The sequence below is a fragment of the Caenorhabditis elegans genome, chromosome III (assembly GCF_000002985.6).
Source record: "Caenorhabditis elegans chromosome III".
Classification (NCBI taxonomy): Eukaryota; Metazoa; Nematoda; class Chromadorea; order Rhabditida; family Rhabditidae; genus Caenorhabditis; species Caenorhabditis elegans.
In genome coordinates, this window is record NC_003281.10 from 10,020,043 (window position 1) to 10,040,161 (window position 20,119).

At 33.0% G+C, this 20,119-nt stretch overlaps 9 protein-coding genes and 1 non-coding gene across 10 annotated transcripts; 7 read left to right on the plus strand and 3 right to left on the minus strand.

The window, feature by feature from the left end:
* Positions 1-3,709: 3,709 nt before the first annotated feature.
* ins-21 (putative insulin-like peptide alpha-type 1) lies at positions 3,710-4,166 on the plus strand. Its single transcript, NM_066821.3, has 2 exons — positions 3,710-3,915; positions 4,002-4,166. The coding sequence occupies exons 1-2, from the start codon at positions 3,762-3,764 to the stop codon at positions 4,076-4,078; spliced, it is 231 nt and encodes a 76-aa protein (NP_499222.2). The 5' UTR covers positions 3,710-3,761; the 3' UTR covers positions 4,079-4,166.
* A 2,080-nt stretch (positions 4,167-6,246) lies between these two features.
* On the plus strand, positions 6,247-6,644 carry ins-22 (putative insulin-like peptide alpha-type 2). Its single transcript, NM_066822.5, has 2 exons — positions 6,247-6,429; positions 6,490-6,644. The coding sequence occupies exons 1-2, from the start codon at positions 6,258-6,260 to the stop codon at positions 6,567-6,569; spliced, it is 252 nt and encodes an 83-aa protein (NP_499223.1). The 5' UTR covers positions 6,247-6,257; the 3' UTR covers positions 6,570-6,644.
* A 1,560-nt stretch (positions 6,645-8,204) lies between these two features.
* ins-23 (putative insulin-like peptide alpha-type 3) lies at positions 8,205-8,655 on the plus strand. The gene is made up of 2 exons (NM_066823.2): positions 8,205-8,369; positions 8,428-8,655. The coding sequence occupies exons 1-2, from the start codon at positions 8,222-8,224 to the stop codon at positions 8,508-8,510; spliced, it is 231 nt and encodes a 76-aa protein (NP_499224.1). The 5' UTR covers positions 8,205-8,221; the 3' UTR covers positions 8,511-8,655.
* A 602-nt stretch (positions 8,656-9,257) lies between these two features.
* M04D8.4 (RDD domain-containing protein) lies at positions 9,258-10,607 on the minus strand. The gene is made up of 2 exons (NM_066824.3): positions 10,105-10,607; positions 9,258-10,061 (listed from the first exon to the last, which is right to left on the minus strand). Exons 1-2 carry the CDS (start codon positions 10,556-10,558, stop codon positions 9,949-9,951), a joined length of 567 nt encoding a protein of 188 aa, NP_499225.2. The 5' UTR covers positions 10,559-10,607; the 3' UTR covers positions 9,258-9,948.
* Positions 10,608-12,301: 1,694 nt separating this feature from the next.
* On the minus strand, positions 12,302-13,271 carry M04D8.5 (Serpentine Receptor, class H; the record flags this gene model as incomplete). The annotated part of the gene is made up of 4 exons (NM_066825.1): positions 12,302-12,489; positions 12,573-12,708; positions 12,761-12,964; positions 13,230-13,271. 4 exons carry the CDS (start codon positions 13,269-13,271, stop codon positions 12,302-12,304), a joined length of 570 nt encoding a protein of 189 aa, NP_499226.1.
* A 74-nt stretch (positions 13,272-13,345) lies between these two features.
* Positions 13,346-13,366, plus strand: 21ur-14960. Its single transcript, NR_052675.1, has one exon.
* Positions 13,367-14,138: 772 nt separating this feature from the next.
* M04D8.8 (DUF805 domain-containing protein) lies at positions 14,139-15,060 on the plus strand (the record flags this gene model as incomplete). The annotated part of the gene is made up of 3 exons (NM_001027521.1): positions 14,139-14,402; positions 14,706-14,790; positions 14,840-15,060. The coding sequence occupies 3 exons, from the start codon at positions 14,139-14,141 to the stop codon at positions 15,058-15,060; spliced, it is 570 nt and encodes a 189-aa protein (NP_001022692.1).
* Positions 15,061-15,902: 842 nt separating this feature from the next.
* xbx-3 (X-BoX promoter element regulated) lies at positions 15,903-16,914 on the plus strand. The gene is made up of 4 exons (NM_066826.2): positions 15,903-16,067; positions 16,119-16,331; positions 16,381-16,570; positions 16,618-16,914. The coding sequence occupies exons 1-4, from the start codon at positions 16,005-16,007 to the stop codon at positions 16,752-16,754; spliced, it is 603 nt and encodes a 200-aa protein (NP_499227.1). The 5' UTR covers positions 15,903-16,004; the 3' UTR covers positions 16,755-16,914.
* Positions 16,915-17,407: 493 nt separating this feature from the next.
* Positions 17,408-18,205, plus strand: M04D8.7 (DUF2700 domain-containing protein). The gene is made up of 3 exons (NM_066827.2): positions 17,408-17,619; positions 17,816-18,029; positions 18,080-18,205. The coding sequence occupies exons 1-3, from the start codon at positions 17,413-17,415 to the stop codon at positions 18,169-18,171; spliced, it is 513 nt and encodes a 170-aa protein (NP_499228.1). The 5' UTR covers positions 17,408-17,412; the 3' UTR covers positions 18,172-18,205.
* Positions 18,206-18,415: 210 nt separating this feature from the next.
* Positions 18,416-20,055, minus strand: T16G12.7 (Serine/threonine-protein phosphatase). The gene is made up of 5 exons (NM_066828.3): positions 20,005-20,055; positions 19,837-19,951; positions 19,053-19,395; positions 18,581-19,006; positions 18,416-18,533 (listed from the first exon to the last, which is right to left on the minus strand). The coding sequence occupies exons 1-5, from the start codon at positions 20,045-20,047 to the stop codon at positions 18,501-18,503; spliced, it is 960 nt and encodes a 319-aa protein (NP_499229.1). The 5' UTR covers positions 20,048-20,055; the 3' UTR covers positions 18,416-18,500.
* Between the last annotated feature and the right edge of the window lie 64 nt (positions 20,056-20,119).

The following is a 20,119-nucleotide window of genomic DNA, read 5'->3' on the forward strand; positions in this document are numbered from 1 at the left end:
GATATAAAAAAGATAGTGTGGCTCTGAATCATTCCAATTATACATATTTTTCGAATAACAATTTTGACAAAGTCAGAAGAGAAGACATCATTAAATAAATGGTTACACTTCAAACAATCTCCTAGCAACCAAGGCACCCACCATTAACTCAATAATTAGAAGAACCTTTATAAGTGAAGTAGAGAATTTTATATGATAAAACATGTAGCGAATTTAAATTTCTATATAAAGTTACCTTTAATATTGTTTTGAAATTTCTAGAAGTTCTGAAATCGCCATGATTTCCCTATTTGTGCTGCACAGCCATGGCTCTATTTTGACAGCTTATATCTTGTCTTAGGATTTATACAAATATTTTAACCTAACAAAATATACAAAATCATGCTCTAAGTTTTATCTGTTGAACAAATTTTGATTCATTTTTTAATGGTTTCTTTTTTTGTCAAGATATAAGATATTTAGTTACAGTATTGTTGTACAATTCTAAAAAAGGTAAGGTATGGCATTTCATTATGAGGAAAACTACATTTTTCGGGTGAATGTTTTGTTATTCTTATTGTGCTGTACAAAAAGATTGTGCTGGAAAACACCTTCAATCAAATAAGCTTTATATAGATATTCAGTCCACTATTATTTAAAAAAAATCACTTTTTGGTAGTGAACATTTATTCCAATAACAAGTATTTAACGATTTTCTTTTATAAATATAAATATAGATATGCAACATCATAAAAAGTATTGTAAAAAATTAAAGAAAAAGGAGCCGAACAAGAAAAACCTACCGTACACTTTTTCCGAAACATTCATCATTCCGATACGGAAATTGAAATCTGAAAAAAGAATAGGTTTCGGCAAGGTTTAATTTCCTGCTTTTGTAAGAAAAAAAAGAAAAAATAACGTAAAAACTGAAATGGAAAAGCAGAAACTGGGAAATCTATCATTCGTCTTGACAGCACATTCGGCAGAATATCGAGTCGAGTTTTATGAGATTTATGGATTCAGAAACATGGATATATGGTTATGTCGTGGAAAACATTAAAAGAAAGACAATAAAAGTGTGACGTAAATGAGCATGAGTTGCTTCGCAACAAGACACGGAACTTGGCTCAAGGAATTGGAATAAGAGGGGTCGAATGAAAATATGTAGCCGAAGTTTGGAGTTAATTAGCCAAATTTTGAATTTTGTTGATTTTAGGGTTTGACAATCGTCTATCTTCCCAAACTATCCCAGGCATAATTTTAACCGTTTTATTGGGCAATTTTTCCGAGAGATAGTGGAACCACTAGAAATTTACAAAAAAAAAACTGTTGATTTTTCACCAAAGTGACTTTATCAGCAATTTTAATAGTAGCTTGTTAATAGAAAAATACATGAATCAAATAGAGAGTTCAAATAGCTCAAATTGCAGAGAGATGAAATGAAATGAAAACTGATCAAAGAATTTTAAAAAATGAGCAGCAAAAAATCAAATGAAATGCCCTTTCAAACCATGTGATTTTTTAAACTTTTAATTAGGATATCATGTTCTTTCAAGCATTAACTTTATTATTACTCATCGCGTGTTTGTTTTAAGGACCGAAAACACGGAAAACATATTATTTTGTGAAAAAAACACACTCGGAGTTATTAAAACGTTCCTAATTTAAATTTGGTCACATTGTAATTCAGTCAATAGTTTATTAAACGTAATAATTTAGAATGAAAAAAAAAACCAAAAATGTGCTAATCATTTTTTGACAAGTACGAAAAAATCAATTTGAAATGTCCGTTTAGAGTTTTACCCTGACTGAACAATTTGAGAATAAGCAAAATTATGAGTACTTCAATAAATTTACTGTCGTTGCTGTTGCATTAATCAAAAAAAAATCAGACTCACTTTATAAACAAATTTTTAGAGATATTCGGTATTTTGGAAATTTACAAAGAAAAAGTTAAAGGCCAATTTAAATTTTTTAACGAAATCCCCACAGGCGCTAGTTCTCCTGTTTTGGAAATTTTCTTTCGTTTTTTCTAACTGAATTTAGAAAAAACCACAATAAAACTGTAGGTTAAAAAATTGGCTAAATACAAATGACTATTACAGGTTTTAAGACTTGCCAGCTTGAAATTTTTTTGTGTTTTTGAATACAAAAAATTTTACATTTCAGAGGAGTAGATGTAGTGACGGAATTTCAATCGTGTGAAAAAATGTTGACAGATAGACAAAGTTTCAAGAACAATTTTCAATATTTTTGATATCAGAAAGTGAGACAAAAATAACCAAAATTCCCGACATAAATCAATTTTTTTTTTGAATGGGAATTTTTAAAAAAAATTCAGAATCACGGTTTCATTAGAAAATTCTAGAAAAATTTAGTGCCAAAATTTAGAAAATAAATTATTTTTATTTTAGTTCAAAAGTGCGACGAGATGCTTAAAATTGCAAATTAAAGTTGAGTTTTTTCAAATCAAACGGATTTTGTTTCTTAATTTTGGGGCGAAATTTTGAAGAAAAATAATGTAGATTTTGTAAAATTTTGTAGTAAATAATTGTTGCACACCCCTGATTCCATCCCAAATAATAAAAAAAACAAATGGAATAACTAAAAAATTTCAAAAGATATATATTCTCAAAAGAAGAATACTTTTGGTACACAACTGGAATCATATGTTCAGTTTGAAAAATATCAACCGAAAAAACATGTTTTTCATGAATGTGATAATTGTGGCACAAACCACGGTTAAAATCTTGTAAGATCACAAAGGATCCGGTCATTAATTAAGAATTAATTAAGAAGAAGAAATACTTCAATTATCATTCTAATTTGTTCAGACTTGTCTACGAAAGATTCAAAAATAACTGAAATGAATCATACATTTCAGTGGGAACGAAAAAGTCGAAAGAAGAAAATTTGATGTTTTTAGAAGAATTCTGTTTTCTAGGGAAAAAAAAAACGTGAAAATTACATGTTTTCGCAAAAATGGGATTCGTGAAAATTTATATGTGAGAGTGAGTGATTTGATCAGTTGAACTTCAACTCAAAAGTTCAAGCTTGAAGCTTAGAGTTATGTATCAAAGATGAACAGATACTGGATATATCTATAGAACACAGAAATATTCAATAATTGACATTTTACATTAGTGATAAGTGTAATAAAATAATTTTGAAAGCAATCCTTTGAAATACCAAACAATAATCTACCTAATTGAGTTCCCTCCAAACAGGGCACTGCTTGACCAATCAGCAATTTGTTCCGCCCACTTTTGAACCAGTCAAACGTAGTGTGCAAAGTTCGAAAACGCTTATCGGTTTAAAGGGTTCCATGATTTTTTTGGAAATTAAAAAAAAAAGAGTTGGGAAATTTTTTTGTGATAGTCCATTTTTTTGTTAGTTCAGGATAGGTTTTGAAATAAAACCGTTAGTTTTAAATAAAATTGATCTAAAATTTTATTTAGCAGCACACTCTTGTTTTCAGCCATATTTTTTGAGTTTTTTTTTGACGGAATTTCTTGAATTTTTTGAACGTTTATTTTCTCTTCACAATATATATTTCAACTACATTTCAACTCGGAATACATTGCAATTCAAGTGTCCTTGTATCCGTGAGATTATTCAAAAAAAAAAACACTCAGAAGTCACTATTATGCAAGTATTTTAATCTCGTTAACACCAGCTTATAATCTACTATTATTCATCGTTTTTTTTTCTTTTCTAAGTCACATCCTCACTGATAATCTTGAGTACCTGAAATTATTCATTTTTCCTTTTTGAGTTGAACCATGAAAACCTACTCATTTTTCGTGCTTTTTATTGTATTCATCTTTTTTATTTCTTCATCAAAATCTCATTCAAAGAAACATGTTCGTTTCCTTTGTGCAACAAAAGCGGTCAAACACATTCGGAAAGTATGCCCTGATATGTGTCTCACTGGAGGTAAGATTGAAAAGTTTCCCGTTTTTTATCCAAATTTTAGTAATTTCCAATTGAATTTATTGCGGACCAAATTCTTGCCTTTTCAGAAGAAGTCGAAGTCAATGAGTTTTGCAAGATGGGGTACTCGGATTCTCAAATCAAGTACATTTGCTGTCCCGAATAAAAAAAAGCAAAATGCATGAAACGTCTTTAAAATTTCTTTAAAGTTCGTCTCAGCATCATCTTGCTATATTTTGCAATAAAATACATTTTATATATCTCATAAGTGTTCTATAAAAACTTCCTACCTCTTTGCACTGCATATCACAAGATTAACTGGTTTGGTATCACGAGAAAAATGTATTCCTTTAATGTTCAGCTATGCGAAGTCCAATAAGTTTACGGTCTACTGAAATTTTTTTGGCCACGAGAGATGCTAATATGTTCTTCGATCTCTGTGACAAAAAGAATCAGTCATTGGGGGTTTATTTTACATTTATGAATAGAACAATAACCTTTAACAAGATTAACATTCTGCATTTGTTGTCATTAAGAAAAGATTATAAACAAAGTTATAGGGTTCATAATAAAATAAATAAAAGATTATGAACAATTCTACATTACGGCTTCTTGAGAACTGAAAAGGATAGCCTGGTTTACATCTCAACGGTAGATGGTCCTGGAATAAATATGCTTGTTTTTTTAAACCCGAACGGTAAAACTAACACTGAGTCGGTTGCAATTGGAAATCATTGAAAATTTTAGAAGCTAGGAGTAAAATTAATATGCAAAATTATAATTATAGTGCATCTCTGAGAGCCCATTTTCTCCTGCCGTTTGACCTTACAAATTACCAATAAGTTAATTAAGGCTGTGTTGCGAACTTTCGTGAAGTTTTTTATTAAGTTTTTCTATAGAATTTATAAAACTTTTATACCTATTTGGAAATTTTTATTTCTTCCTGTGTTTAACAAACGGCGATTCCGACAATTTTTCTGGTTAAAAATAATTGTCGTTTATTTAGAAAATCTGTAACAAAATTTAATACTCAATCAGTTGTTTCCTATTTATTCGTTTCATCCAATGTACTTATCATTAGTATATCAACATGAAGCACTACATGTAATCAGATTTATTTGCTAATAATAATAATCCATCAAAAGTCATCGTCACAATATTGTAGGACAGGAAGAGAAAACTCTTGCCATGACACAAATTGCAACGTATATATCTAAACATTTATCTTCAAAATGTTAGGCTTCAGGATCACGTGAAAAGTCTGGAATAGTATGTTAATCTCAAGCTGAAGATGTAAGAAAACTGCAAGAATTTTAAATGCAAAAAAATTATTACTTAAACTTTCTCATTTCTGAAAGAATTTGGAAGACGTTGACTAATTGTAAGTATACAGAAAATTTGAAAAGCTACAATAGGATAAAACTACAATGTCAGTCATCTTTTCTCCATAAATAGTTTTTAAAAATCTAATTTTCGTATTTTCTGGAACGAATTTGTTTTAGAAAAACGTTTTTAAAAAATTAGTCTCTAATTTTTCTATATCACAGCGGCCGGAATCTAATTTTTCTTAACAACTCTGCAATTATTGTCAAATAATAAATTTCTCACTTACTTTAGACACAATCGTCAGTAGGGAAAAAACATAAAAAAGTTATTGTTTGCATTTTTGATGCAAGCTGCCTTACTTTTGAAAAATGGAGTTGGACTTTAAGAAAAATACGTTTTAATTAATTTTTTTCATTAAACTGATGCGTTTGGTGTAGCCTCCAGAATGACTTCCTAATGGTTTGCAAACTAAAAATCAGACTTTGTTTTGAGATTTTTAAAATTTTTTTTAAATTTTCCATTAAAGTTTTGTTAAACTGTCAAATTCCCAAAAAAATTGAATTTTTGAATAATTTCGAAAATTTCTGCAGGTTCGAACTACCATGTTCCTATTCAAACAATTGGAATACAATTAGAGTATAACAATTTTTGGTCGATTTCCAAATTATTATTGAAGAGTTTTCATTACTTTTTGACTGCAAACCCTTTAAGATGAGCTATATTAAAATTTTTATTTGTTTTGAAACCCACGTATTCAAATGTCGAGCTCATTTAAACCAACTGAACTATTACATATTTTATTATTAAATTTGATGTTACAATTTTCGGCATTTACAAAAACTATATGTTCGTTTTGTTTAGTACACATATTCTTCTCATCTCCCCAGATTAGAATTGCTCAGAACAAAAAACAAACTTTCTTGCAAAAGTAGGAGGAGTCAATTGTTTGAAACCCGAGGCTCCGCCCATGTGAAACTATAAAAGAGTCTTTGATATCCTAGTACAACTAACCAACAAAAATGCACACTACAACTATTCTCATATGCTTTTTCATCTTTCTTGTTCAAGTCTCCACAATGGATGCTCACACTGACAAATACGTCAGAACTCTGTGTGGAAAAACTGCAATCAGAAATATTGCCAACCTTTGCCCGCCAAAGCCAGAAATGAAGGGTATCTGTTCTACCGGAGGTGAGATAAACTTAAACTCAAAAGCCTTGTTTGCAAATAATTATTTTTCTAAATTTTCAGAGTATCCAAGCATCACCGAATACTGTTCCATGGGATTTTCAGACTCTCAGATCAAGTTTATGTGCTGTGATAACCAATGAATGGAGCTTCTCAAATTCAATACATTACATTATTTTTCAATGAATCATATAAAGATAAAGATTGTTCACGTGTTATTGTTGTAAAAGCACAAATTTTTCAGACATAAACCGGAAACTAGAACAATAACATAGCAGCTGATAAACAAGATTGAAATTATTGAGATCTTGTGATCTAGTGGAAAGATCAAAAATCAAAACAGTCTGGAAAAAACACCACTTTCTCACTGACCGTGTCGTTATGTTTTTATAAGAAGCAGCTTAAAGTTGAAGACTTACAGGTGTTAATAATCATACTCGCAAAATTGGAAGTCGTTTTTTTTTTGCAAAAATTTCAGTCAGATTTGGTAAATTGCCAAATTTTCCAAAAATGAGAAATTTTTTGAGTAATTTCGGGTATTGCTACAGGCCTCTAGAATTTTTAAATAAAAACAATTGAAACAGAATTAAAATATTAAACTATGTATTAAACCTCACTAGAAAAAAATGTCGAACTTTTTTTAGATTGTTGAAATTATCTCAAAAAAATTTTTGACAGTGATATTTGGATATTTTTGCACAGTGGTTTTAAACAATATTTCTACAATCGAAACTCCATTTTTAATTTAAAAAAAAAGGTTCGAAGTGTAGAAATATTTTTGAACAAAGAATTACATAGTTTCAATTTAGGACTCGAAACACGAAAAGCATAGTCCACCCAATTCAGAGCACCCTTTTCTGGAACCAAATACTTATTGTCACTACGCAAAAATCATCTAATTGTTCATATTACGTGTCAAAGAAGCCCCTTATTCAACGCCAAAGATCCGATTGTGTTTCATTTTGTGACGGAGCCCTGGCATTTCCTGCTTGCAATACAATATAGATTTTTATCAAAAAAAATACTTGATGACTTATTGATGCTAATGTCACATAGATCTGATTGGATGTAGGGGTTCGGATTTATTTTTTGTTGATAAGTGCAGTCGCTGTGATAAAACACTAAATCAGTTTTTTTAAAGTTTTTTGTTCGATTTTACAGATTCCTAACATTTTACAGATTCCTGTAAGGTTTTAAAAATGTTAGAAACGTACCTTAGAGCATACGTAAATTGGCGGCCTAAACTGAACAAATCAGAAAAAATTATAAATTTAAAAAAAAACCAACAACTTGGTGAATTATTGGAACCTTATTAGTTGCAAATATTTGGCAGAAAGTTGCAAGAACTTGGCAGGAAATTGCAAAAGTTTAACAAAGTTTGACACACAAGGTTGCAAAAGTTTTACCCAATATTGCAAAAATTTAGAAATTCCAATTTAGAACATCTCCAGAGTTTGTCACACGACACGACTTTGCAATGCCAACGGATTATCACACATGTGTATACAATTTGAATCAGGTGTTCTTCATCGGAGATGTTAGAAACATATTTTTAGTAAAGCTGCAATTTCTGTTCCCAGATGTGTGCTCTGAAACATGATATATTTGGATTACATGTTCCGAACATTTGTATTCTATAAAGAAGATTAAGAAAAGCTTAACATTTAGTTTATATTAAAAAAGAAGGCGGAATCTCTCAACATTCTTGTACAATACAACTCTCCGCCCATCCTGTACTATAAAAAGTGTCTTTGCACTGTTGAATCCGAACATCCGGATTTCTGGAATTTCGATAATGTTCGTTCTTCTTATTATTCTCTCTATCATTCTGGCTCAAGTCACTGATGCTCATTCAGAGCTTCACGTTCGTAGGGTGTGCGGAACTGCTATCATAAAGAACATAATGCGATTGTGCCCAGGGGTACCGGCTTGCGAAAATGGAGGTGAGAATTATTAACTCAAATTTTTCAGATTTCCAAGAAACAAAAATGTGACTTTCAGAAGTTCCAAGTCCAACCGAGTACTGTTCAATGGGGTACTCAGACAGCCAGGTAAAATACCTATGCTGTCCAACTTCTCAGTGATCTTCCGCCATTCTATGCTGCACTCGTCCACATATGCAACTTCGAAAATTTCCAGAAATCTTAAATGTTATCTCAAATGTATATAATCATCCCTCCATTTTAAAATATGATAGCTAACCGTTCAATAAACCTTGTTGATCAAAAACAATGTATTGTTTGTGTAAGAAGATGAAACTACAAACACACCTGTTATTGCACATTCTTTAGAGAAAACAGTGCATTGGAAATATTTGTCTGAAAATCTGAATTCTGAGACTTCTTAGAAAAGTAGTTAAAGTTTTTCTGCGCAGGAAAGTGAGTGATTTGTGGAAATAGAGTCATATGTTTTGATTTTAGAATTACTCTTTGAATAGGACAGTGCAAAAACTTAAGCTGAAGTGTTCACAGCTTATTTTTTGACATATTTCGAGGTTGGTAAAAACTTCCACAAAGGCGTTCAAGCTTTCAGAATCATTTCCTAACCTAAATTTGTTATTGGAAGCAGGATGTACATGGAAAAAAAATGCAGATAACAAATTGGCCGGGTCAGAGCCAAGTTTTGCCGCTTTAATTTATTTAATAACCTGGTGTGAACATAAACTTCGAAACAAGACGGTTATCAAATCCAACTTTCATTTTGAACGGATAAACGTTTACAAAAAAACCACAACGTTTTTGACACCCATTTCAAAAATATTCCACATTCCTCTAGAACACTGCTCTTGTGTTGAAGAGCAGTTCTCAACATCCAATTGTCATAAAACTCTGAAGGAAAGTTTATCGAAAAAAAAACGGAGAAAATTAAAATTGCACTTGACGTAAGAACACATCCACTAAATAGAATCTGAAGATGTTGTTCTGAAAAAAAAGAGTCCATCCGAAAATAGGAACTTTTGAGAAGAGCAGCAAGATGGCCAGAATGGGTGGGCCAGCTTTACTAAGGTTATTCCTGGTTTGATTTCAAATTTTGAGAAGACAATCTCCGTTAAATTATAAATTAACTCGTGACGTTTTGATCTATCGAAAACCAACTTTGTTTATCATTGACTTCATTTAAAAGTTTATATATTTTTTTGAAATCATGAATTAATAAAAAATAGTGGATATGAATCATTTTCCATAATGAAGGAATCTCTTGGGGTCCGAGATCTGATTCATTTTTGTGGTTTATAGAGTTTTCTAACATCAGGCAGACACTTTTAAAGTGACTGCAACAATGTAAAATTTCAACTAGGAGGTTTATAATTAGAGTTCATGAATTTTGTTAAAGGCAATAATGTTTAAAATTGGAGACTACAACAGAAATAATGTTCAATTTATGTGATTTTTTTTTTGAAAATCCTATTTTCTCAATTACTAATAGTAAAGTAGAAAAGATTCTAAACTTTTTAAAAATCGCTGAAAAATGGAAAAATGAAGTTGGAAGGATAAAGTTCTCAAGTACAAAACATTCTTATTCTCATTGGGCATTGAAATTGATGACATAAATTTGTTTTTCGAGATCTGATGGTTCCTTGTGCGGCTGCATACGACGTTTCATTTCGATTGCAAGTTGTGCGATTTCACATTGGTCTGAAATAAATATGTTCACAATTTCATCAAAGCAATTACTTACTTTTTACCAGAAATACATTGCCACCAAAGTGTAGTAGAGAAGCAGCAATCCCTTTCCATGGGTTTCCAATCAAAAACCCAAATACAGAATTTATGAAGAAGGACCCGAAGATGGCGATGTAAACTCGGCTTCCGATGAGACTTTTGACAAGAATTTGTGTTCCATTCGTCCCGAGAATGGTACGGTGATGAACGTCTCGAATTATTTTATAGTGACAAAAAATGTGAACAGCTCGAAAATATATGTAAACTGGAACAGCGATGTAGCACAGTATGACAATTTTATCGGTGACTCTATCAGAGACAGGAATATCTTTTTGTACAAAGTTAAAGTAGGTAAACGAATCAGTGACGATCAAGGAGATGTCTAGAAAAATGGTCAATCTTTGAATAAATGTTATCCATTTCTTTAATTGCAATATTTGATCAGCATTGGATACATTTGGAGGCTCCATTAGTACTCGATTGAAAAGCATGTGATTGTTAAAAAGGTGTGTAACAAACCAATTTCCAAATGAGAAAGAGAAAGGTATACGAGCTGATTACACTGATTACCTGTGCTCCGCCCCATTGTAAGCATGTGATAATCAACCTATGTGACTAGTATATCTTGTTTCCATGTCATCCTCGCGTCAAAAAATTCCGCTAGAAGCTTCAATGAAACTATATATAGCACCTGATTGCGATCATGACGGTATTCTTAAAAAATTTATAATTATTTTTCATTTATATTTCGATTTTTCAACTCTAAATATTTAAATTTTCAGAATCATCGAGCTTAATAAATAGTATCATCGTACCTGATGCATTAATAGCGGATAGTACAGCTGTTGAGAAATGGCTCCGCGAAAAGGGAGTTTTCGTTGAGGCCCAACCAAAAATAATTCACCTGGATGTAGTTCATCAATCGGACCCAGATGTTATTGAGGAATTCAATTTGAATAGAAATGATGTGAAAGCATTCTTGCATCGAGCTCATTTTGGGTTACGTATTATGGTCGGCCTTATCAAAATTGCGATCTACGCCGCCATTTTTCGAATTGAGCCAAAATCAAATGGACTTGCGCAGATATTGATTGCTGCTCATTTGGTGATACTTTGTCTGAATATATCGATGCTAAAAGATATTTGGACTGAATTTACTAATTGGACAATAGTTCACAAGTATCAATTTGTCAACTTGAAGATCAAGTTATCATATTTTGGGTATTTCACATGGAATCAATATTTCTGTATCTCCTTCTTCCTGGATATTTCGAGAGTTATCAAATATGTTTTGCCATTGGATTAGTGATTTCTTTTATCAATTTGATGATTATTTACTCAGGTTGATTGTGTATTTTGAATTCTGCAATATGAATAGTTACAGAGTCATTCATCTGGGAGCGGGAAAAGAATCGAGTGCACTTCGAGATCTTTCAGAACACTTTTTTGAAGAAGTACGATTTGAGTGCGACTTCTGAAGATTGGAAACCTAAAGGCAAGTTTTAGAATCCAATATTTGCCATTCTGTCCTAAATAAGAGAAAACCGTCAATAAATCGAATATAACTAAGAAAATTAGAAAACCTTTCGTACATTTTTTTTCAATTTTGCGTGTAAATTTTCGCGCAAATGAGTGTGGTAGTTTTTACCACGTTCAAAATTTTTCGGCAATCTTAACATAGGATCGATAATTTAACTTATTTTTTCGAAAAATCGTTTGTAAATGTGGCAAACAAGGCTTAAAGTATATAATGAACTTGTGACGTCACTGTGAGTACATTGGTGAGGTTCGTGGTGATCTTTGAAATTTGGTTTTTAGACATTTAAAATCGAATGGTATCAACTGTTTTTCATGAAAATGTTCAGGCAGACTGAAACATCCAAAATTAGGAGGGGGTCCTATTGAAGTTGGTCGTACTGTAGTTATATCTTTTTATTTTCAGATTCCTTCAACCTGGAACTACTGAAATCATTAAACTGAAGTATATTATACTTACATATCTATTTGTGTTTTTATCATCCAAATGGTGTTACTTATATGACCTTTTTAAAATATTTTGCTACACAAATGTGAAACTTCAGGTCTCGCCACGATCTTCGCCGTAGTGGTCGGTACAAGCTTCAAATTTCGAATAATTTTTTTCCTAATTATACTTCCAAAATAAAACAAGTCAACATTAACAGAAGGAAATTTATTCGAAACATTTAAATATCCTAGATATTGTTAACAAGAACAGCGTCTCCTGAATTGCAGCTCCCTATGGTTTCAGTTTCAGTTTTAGTTACGGATGATTCATATTTATCATCTTCCAGGTCAACTTCAGATCCGTCGACTGAAACATCTGGAGTTGTTTTGAGCATCATTTGAAGGCGGTAGATTTGGAAAAGTTTTGCAGGTTCCCCTGAAAGAAAATTGAATTTTTGACCATGAAAAATGAATATCTTCACAACGAAGCGGTCAAGCTCATAAAAAATATAATGGCACCATAGGAAGTTGAATGCATGAGAATCTCATCTGAAGTAGTTCCCGGGTGATGGTTTTCGTAGCCAATCGCAATGTATGCAGCAACAAAAATTGGGTAAAAAACATTGTGGAATCCAATGAATACCATTCTCGTTAGCTTAAAAAATAATATATTTCGATGGTTTCTGTATTTCTAGTCATGATATCACCTGACATACAAAGGCCACTCTCATCCAAATTCGATCACCGAAAACCACAACGTATGCAGTTGGAAGTGTAAATAGAGAAATGTAAAACATGAAATAGATTCTCAGATGGGGATTTGGATCAATTAGAAACATCAAAAAGAAAACTGCAAGACATTGGAAATCAAATGCCAGAATTAGAGCACGAGTATGAGAGATTGTTGAGAGCTGAAAATTTTTATTAATATTAAAATAGTTTCTATAAAAACTTTTTTTCAAGCTGATCAGAAATTAAAAGCAAAGAATTTATTTTTATATTTGCGAAAATTTTAATCCGTTATAAACATATTTTTTAATTAAAAAATTATTTGTACCAGAAGTAAATAAACCCTCTTCATAGTACTTTTCGACAGAAAATTGAAAAAATTTATGAATCTTCAGAATAAATTTGGAAGTTTAGATTTAAAAACTAAAATTGAAATTAAACAATTACCGATAGAAACGCAGGACAAAAAATCCGGGTAACTTCACCCATATTCCTTGAGTATTCTAGAGAATATTCCACTCTTTTGAAGTACGAATATAAGCACACGACGAGCTGTGTTGTGTTCTGGTTGCTAGGAAAAATACATTCATACTGTAGATTTATGTCCTCACAGCTCAAAACTTTTTTGGGCCGCGTATATATTTGTTATGTGGATACAAAATGTGACAAAAAGGAGAATGGGAAATATATTAGAGTATTATATTTTTAGCTGGAAAAAATGAGCAGAAATCATTTCTCAAATTGGCAATAACATATAAGTTCAATCGGAGTTGTCTGGGAAATAAATTGAATCTGCAAAATTTTTTGGAAACATTTCAGAGAAGACTGCAATTTTGCATAGAAATTCGCTTATTGCAGATTGGTCGTGGCTCATGTAAAAGTGATCAAGTCAAATTTTGTCGAAGCACAACTTATCCGAAATTCTGCTGCATTTTCAGCTGATAAAATCGAATAAAATAGCAAAAAAACAAACTTTTTCACTGCTGTTTGAGCATGCTACTGCTGCAATGCTGGAAACATTTTGAAAATCTTTAATTTTTGAGAAATTTGGCAGTTTACCGAAACTTTGACAAAAAATTCTGAAAAATCTTAACATTTTGGAGTAGGTTCTAATGAGTTTTGAGATATCATATCAACGTTTTCTTTAGTTTTTCAATTTCCGATTACAGCAGAAACAAAAGCTCCAAGAAAAGTTGTGCACAAGTTGGCGGAACCTCCTACGGTATGTGCCGAATTAATGGTATAAATAATTGCCACGAACTATGTTTTACTTCCTCTTAAATATTTTTTGTCGGGGGGTTTCGTGTTGTATAAAAAGGGAAATATGTAAGTTAACATGAAAATTCTGAGCTTGAGATGCCTGTATCTGCATCCCCAGAATATCAAAGTTTGAAGCGAATCTTCAAAAAAATCATAGCATGCATCCTAATTGGCTGTTTAATTCTTTCTAAACTTTCCAACATCTCAGCTGTTGAACAACACTATAAAATTCTTGCGAAAGTCGCTTTGTTCATTACTTACTTTTCTATTGCTGGCATTGCTTTTTTGATCCCAATGTACTATTCTGCTGGAGCTGTGAAAAATTACAACATCTTCTTGTTTTGCTCATGCGGATCTTTAGTGAGTTATTTCCAAATATTGAAAATTCCAAATTTTGACAGTTTTTAAAAATGTTTGGTTATGTTCAGTCTAATTGTAAGTCCCCCACTGTTTTATATCTACCTTACTTTTTTTAAGTTTTGCAACTTGGCATTTTTCCCAAATTTTCCCAATTTTCCCAAGCTTTGAAATTGGAAACTAAAAGATTTCGTCAGCTATACATATTTAAAATTTAATAAATTGGAATGAAAGAGTCTGGAGTGTTTCAAATGTTTCAAAATATTAGAAGTTTCTACACGGCTAGTAAACAAAAATTAATTTCAGATCATTGAAGCTGCTGAATTTTTCCTATTTCTTGGTGTTTTCAGTAGCGGAAAGTGGGTTATGGTTGAGCTGGGAAACCTATCAGGTAATCAATTCAATTCAGTATATTCATGAAAACACTTTATAAATTTTAGTTCTCCTACTAGTTCTCACACTAATCGAAGGGCTTTTTGAAGACAAAAAACAAATAATTATTGGAGAAAACCTTTCTCTCATTGAAACAAATCCAAGCAGATATTTTACTGATGTTGAAGGACAAAGTGGAACATTGATAGAATTTGATGAATCTAGAGATGAAATTATTCTCAGATGTAGAGAATTCAGACGTGTTTGGGGGAGAAGCAGATCCATTTGATTTTGCTATTGAAAATTTTTTTTTTCAATAAAATTTTGTTAATAGTTGTGTATTTTTTACAAATGTCTATAATAATGTCACGTTTTTAGCACAATTTTTGCCCATTTTTTACACAATTTTGGCACATTTTTGGCACATTTTTCCTGCTTGAACTCAGCGGATAAGAACTTTTTCCAAATTTGGTTTTAAAATTCTGAAAGAACACAAAATTTGCAACAAAATGGCTACAGGGATTTCTGAAAAAGTTAGTTTGAAGCCAGATATTAATTTTTAAAAATTGGAAAATACTGCTTTATAAAATACTAGTTTTTTTGCACATTTTTTGTGTTCTTTCAGATTTTGAAAACCAAATTTTAAAAAGTTTCACATCCGATGAATTCAAGCAGAAAAATGTGCAATAAATGTGCATAAAAATGCAAAAAAGTGCACAAAATGTGCAAAAAATGTGCAAAAAAATGTGCAAAAAATGTGCAAAAAATGTGCAGAAAATGTGCAAAAAGTTGCAAAAAATGTGCAATTGAGTGGTGGCAAAAACTCAGCAATTGTCATTTTTTTGACAAAAAAATGTTTAAAAAATTTGAAGTTTTTAAAAAATTTTGAAAAGTTTTATTATAATATTCGTTCATTTTAACACCATTGGAGTTGTTTTTCACATTTTCCCTACTCCACCTTTAACTTAAAACTTTTAACAAATAGTCTTCTTTATGCTCAAAATTTTCTCTCCCTAGAATCTCACCTATGTTTCCAGTTCGAAAGATAATTTCACACATAACATGTGATATTGTTGTTAGCTCGCCTCGTTGCCTCAAAGCTGAGATATCAACGTTTTTTAGACAGAGCCGTGTGTGTTGTCTTGGCAACAGTCAGAATCTCGTGCTCGCGCTGCTCGGGCACTATTCTTATTATTGACGTTTTCTAGAACTTCTCATTTTCTGATAACTGCGATGGACGATCAAGCTGCAATTGAAGCGAAAATGCAGGAAATGTCTTCGGAAGAAAAAGGACAGGTATGTTGCAATTACAATCACCGCTTGAGCATCATTTTTTGAATTTTACAGATTGTGAAACGGGAGTTCAAGAGGCTTTGGTTCACAAATTTCTTCGTGGAACTCATGATTGTCGTCTTCAATGGAGGACTCATTTATTACATCCCTAAATACTATCCATACTTTTTGAATCAATTTCTTCTCACCATTGCGTTTGCCCTGTTCAACATCGTTGTCACGTTGAAAATGAAAAAATCTCTCCAGAGATTCCAGATCTTCATATCGGTAGGACAGAATATATGCTGGCCGGGCGCGATTAAACATTTATTCTCAGTGTCTCCACTTCGGTTGGATTTTCTATGGGTTTGCAACTGCCCCAGTGTTCCTCACGGCGGTTACTTCAACATACGAGGATTGTGATCCAAAAAGACACGCGTGCAATGGATTGTTCAATTCAGATCTGTTCCACACTAAAATGACTGTGGGACTTCTAGCTCAGGGATGCTTTGCAATATTTTTGTATGGTAAGGATAGTTGAATTTTGTATGATATTCTCGCTACAATATTTCAGGTGAAATGAGGCGTATCTGTGTCCTCGCGACATTCCCGTTCCAGTACTTTGACAACCAAATGCCAGAGCCAGAGCAGAAGAAGATCGAGGAGCCAATTCCTGAAAAGAATCCAAATGACATCAAAATTGTTGCTTAATCTTGATATATCATTATCTACCTTATTTTCTAATTTATTTTCTGTCTGCATATTTTTTTTCACACGCCCGGCATCTATCATAGTTCTCTTTTGAATATATACTTTCAGTCATGAAAAAAAAGAAAACTAATAAAGATTTTCTCAAATTGAAAAAATTGAAAATATATCCTTTATGTCTACCGGTGGCCGAAGAATTGAAAATAATTATTAGACACTCAAGCTTGTCTGTGAAAAATAATTTTCACACATTCGCACCTTTCATTCTCGTTTCTCCTCGCTCGACTGGGACTCGTCTCCCTTTTCTGTGCGCAGATCAAGAGAATGGATTGCTTTCTGCGCTCGAATATCTCGTAGCGAAGTGTTGTTCGTAAATTAATTTGTTCGCAAATTTTCTTGGCCCAATCATTTCCTCATGCTTGAATAAACCTTTTTTTCAGTTTTTTGAATGAACGTTGGTCGATGGGTTACTATGGTGATGAACATAACCTATAATCATATACACCTGACTTCATTTTCTTGAAAACTTGAAAAGCTCCGCCTTTCGTTTTCAGATAAACTTTTTTTTGTCTTCTTCAATCGCCATTATAATTCTTAGTGTTTATAATTTATTTGCTGTTTTATCAAGTACAATTTAACTGACAACGCCGTTTCAGCCGTCATGAAAATTGGGTGCCTACCAATTCGTCCAGTGATTTATGCTCTCGCATCGGCCGGAATCCTTCGTTCAGGAGCTCAATTTTACTATGGCCCTCACGGCATTTTCCTGTCTCTGATTCCAATTGCCTACCTATTCTTCAATGGTTTCTTGATTTTCGCCGTTGCCAAGCGAGACGTTAAACACCTCAAATGGGCTCAAAGACTCACTGTAAGATTTTTTGCTCCATGCTCTTAAAGAGAGGCGCGATTTCTAAACCAATTCAGAAGCTCTGACTATAAGTTTTAAGTATAAAAATCAGAGCAATTTTCTAGTTGAATATCTAGTGTTCTGTATGATGTCAATATGGCCAAAGTTTTGAAACAAAATCACCTGCTAACCAACCAACAAATTCTCAATTTTTGAGATGACTGCAACAATTCTATCAGTGATCCCATTTCTACTGTTCCCAGTCGTGTCTGCCAGCTTCTTTGCATCGGGAGAAATAGAAGCAATAGAAAAGAACGGAACTCATTTTCGTCCTGAACATTACGGAAATATGACTTCCCCAGACTTTCGCTTTGTTTTCGGGGTCGTCGCCGGGTTCTGTGTTGAAATTGGAGCCGCGTTCTTTATTGCGGGTATTTGAAAGAATTAGGTATTAAAAAACCAACAAAAATTGAATTTTCAGTTGAGCTCTTCAAGTACATTCTTGTGAGCAGAATCTGGCTATCCGAAGTCAACTGGACCCTAATGCACACCGGGGGTTTCCAGGCTCCATAAATCATTGATTTGAAAGGAATAAACTATTGTTAACAAAATCTTTCACATTCTTGTAAAATTAAATGTACTAGGACTCCAAATTAAGCTGACATATATTGGGCTTCCGGCATTCGGATAATCAATGGATTTTCAAGAAAATACATGCGAAGTGTAGGTGAATAGGCACGTAGGCAGGAAAAGGCGAGTAGATATGTTAATCAATTGAAAGCTGGGTAAAAAATATGTATTTATTATGTTGAGCTTTAGAATTTCAAATTTATTCAAAATATTTTCACAGAAATAAAATACATGCATAAATTGAGAATTCTTTTGCTTTCTTCACTTGTAGTTCACTTTTTTGCATCGATGGAGGGTCTCATGATCTGAAATGAAATAATTTAATACTCTTTTCATTCTTTCTAAAATTTACCTGGAAGGAGCAAGTCAAGTTCTTGTCAACATTCATCATCGCAGCCGCATTGTCAAATTCTCCACAGTAATGAGGAGCTGAGAAAATTGTGACAAGACGTTTGTTGTTGAAGAATTCATATCCATCTTGAACTACTTGATGTGCACGTGCAACCAAATCAACGTCCAGTTTATTCATTATAGCTGTCAATGCTTTTGCTCCAAAAACTTGACCAACTCCACGGGTACTGTCCACAAAATCATCAACTGTTGAGTCAGGATCTGACCAGAGGATATCTATTTCGACGCTCGGATTAGCGACTTCTAAAACCGGTCTTTGAAGATTGCGAAGTTGATTCAAATTGTTCATCCGTTTACTGATTCCACCGTGCATACAAAGAATTCTTCCGGAGACCAGAGCAGTGTACGGCATATACGCAAAACAAATCTGGAACAAACATTTTAAATTTAATTTTAAAAATCAAAACACTAACTTGAAAGCAATTCCACATTGTTGTTCCACCCTTTGCTCCATATTTCCGTTGAACTTCATCCAAAAATCCATAGACACGGTTAATGGATCCGCACTCGTGATTCCCGCGTAACATGAAGAAGTTCCCGGGAAATTTGACTTTGTAGGCCAGGAACAGACAGGCAACTTCTAGACTTTGTTGTCCGCGATCGACGTAATCCCCCAGAAACAAGTAGTTGACCAATGGTGGGAATCCTCCACGATCGAAAAGGCGAAGAACATCCGAATATTGACCATGTACGTCACCACAGATCTTCACAGGAGCTTCAAGTTCGAGCATTGCACCTTGTTTCATGAATACATCCCTGAAAAAAATAGATTGTATAAAATTATTATTTTCCAAACTAGAAGTGTGGAAACGGACAAAAAAGCGTCCGAAGCTCCATTCCTTATTCTTGCCAAAACATATAGGCATTTTCCTAAAGCAGTCAGTCGTAGACACTTAGGTACACGCGTTGACAGACATGCCGAAGGCTCCTAGGAGGACCCGTAGATAGGTAGGAAAGGTATAGACTTCAAGTAGGCACGTAGACAGGCACAGAAAGGCCCATAGGCTGTCTCGCGTGAGTAGAAAACATGTAGGTAGGCAGGTAGGCTGGCACGTAGAAAAGCCTTCAGTAAGCATTTGAATAGGTTTGAAGTAGTCATGAGGTAGGTAAAAGGTGGGCATAAAGTATTGACGTAAATATGCAAGTAGATAAAACGTAGGCAGGCAGGCATCCTTCAGGCACACGGCTTATTCTTACTTGGCTGCATCCAACAAGGAAACAAGTGTCTTCTGGCTCATAATTGCTTCGAAATTGTTCCCGCCTGATCCAATGTTCAGGATTTTTACAATTATATCGTCTACATTTAGATCACCTGAAATTAATTTCTGAAGTGAGAGAAATCTGAAAAACTGCAAAAAATCTTACTTTTATTGTTGACGTTTCCATAGGTTGAACGGTTGTTTGCCATTCTCGACAAATTGAAAAATAAATTGATATCTTGGTTTGGGGGGAGGAGATCGCAAAAAAAACGTTTAAAAAA

Bases quoted from the DNA above. Each gene is read 5' to 3' on its own strand.
- ins-21 (NM_066821.3), top strand. From the start codon at position 3,762: ATGAAAACCTACTCATTTTTCGTGCTTTTTATTGTATTCATCTTTTTT. The intron at 3,916-4,001 runs GTAAGATTGAAA...TTGCCTTTTCAG, and splicing joins TGATATGTGTCTCACTGGAG to AAGAAGTCGAAGTCAATGAG.
- ins-22 (NM_066822.5), top strand. From the start codon at position 6,258: ATGCACACTACAACTATTCTCATATGCTTTTTCATCTTTCTTGTTCAA. The intron at 6,430-6,489 runs GTGAGATAAACT...CTAAATTTTCAG, and splicing joins GGGTATCTGTTCTACCGGAG to AGTATCCAAGCATCACCGAA.
- ins-23 (NM_066823.2), top strand. From the start codon at position 8,222: ATGTTCGTTCTTCTTATTATTCTCTCTATCATTCTGGCTCAAGTCACT. The intron at 8,370-8,427 runs GTGAGAATTATT...TGTGACTTTCAG, and splicing joins ACCGGCTTGCGAAAATGGAG to AAGTTCCAAGTCCAACCGAG.
- M04D8.4 (NM_066824.3), bottom strand. From the start codon at position 10,558: ATGGAGCCTCCAAATGTATCCAATGCTGATCAAATATTGCAATTAAAG. The intron at 10,062-10,104 runs GTAAGTAATTGC...TATTTATTTCAG, and splicing joins CAATGTATTTCTGGTAAAAA to ACCAATGTGAAATCGCACAA.
- xbx-3 (NM_066826.2), top strand. From the start codon at position 16,005: ATGGACGATCAAGCTGCAATTGAAGCGAAAATGCAGGAAATGTCTTCG. The intron at 16,332-16,380 runs GTAGGACAGAAT...ATTTATTCTCAG, and splicing joins GATTCCAGATCTTCATATCG to TGTCTCCACTTCGGTTGGAT. The intron at 16,571-16,617 runs GTAAGGATAGTT...ACAATATTTCAG, and splicing joins CTTTGCAATATTTTTGTATG to GTGAAATGAGGCGTATCTGT.
- M04D8.7 (NM_066827.2), top strand. From the start codon at position 17,413: ATGAAAATTGGGTGCCTACCAATTCGTCCAGTGATTTATGCTCTCGCA. The intron at 17,620-17,815 runs GTAAGATTTTTT...TCAATTTTTGAG, and splicing joins AATGGGCTCAAAGACTCACT to ATGACTGCAACAATTCTATC. The intron at 18,030-18,079 runs GTATTTGAAAGA...TTGAATTTTCAG, and splicing joins AGCCGCGTTCTTTATTGCGG to TTGAGCTCTTCAAGTACATT.
- T16G12.7 (NM_066828.3), bottom strand. From the start codon at position 20,047: ATGGCAAACAACCGTTCAACCTATGGAAACGTCAACAATAAAA. The intron at 19,952-20,004 runs GTAAGATTTTTT...AATTAATTTCAG, and splicing joins TGGAAACGTCAACAATAAAA to GTGATCTAAATGTAGACGAT. The intron at 19,396-19,836 runs GTAAGAATAAGC...TATTTTTTTCAG, and splicing joins TCCTTGTTGGATGCAGCCAA to GGATGTATTCATGAAACAAG.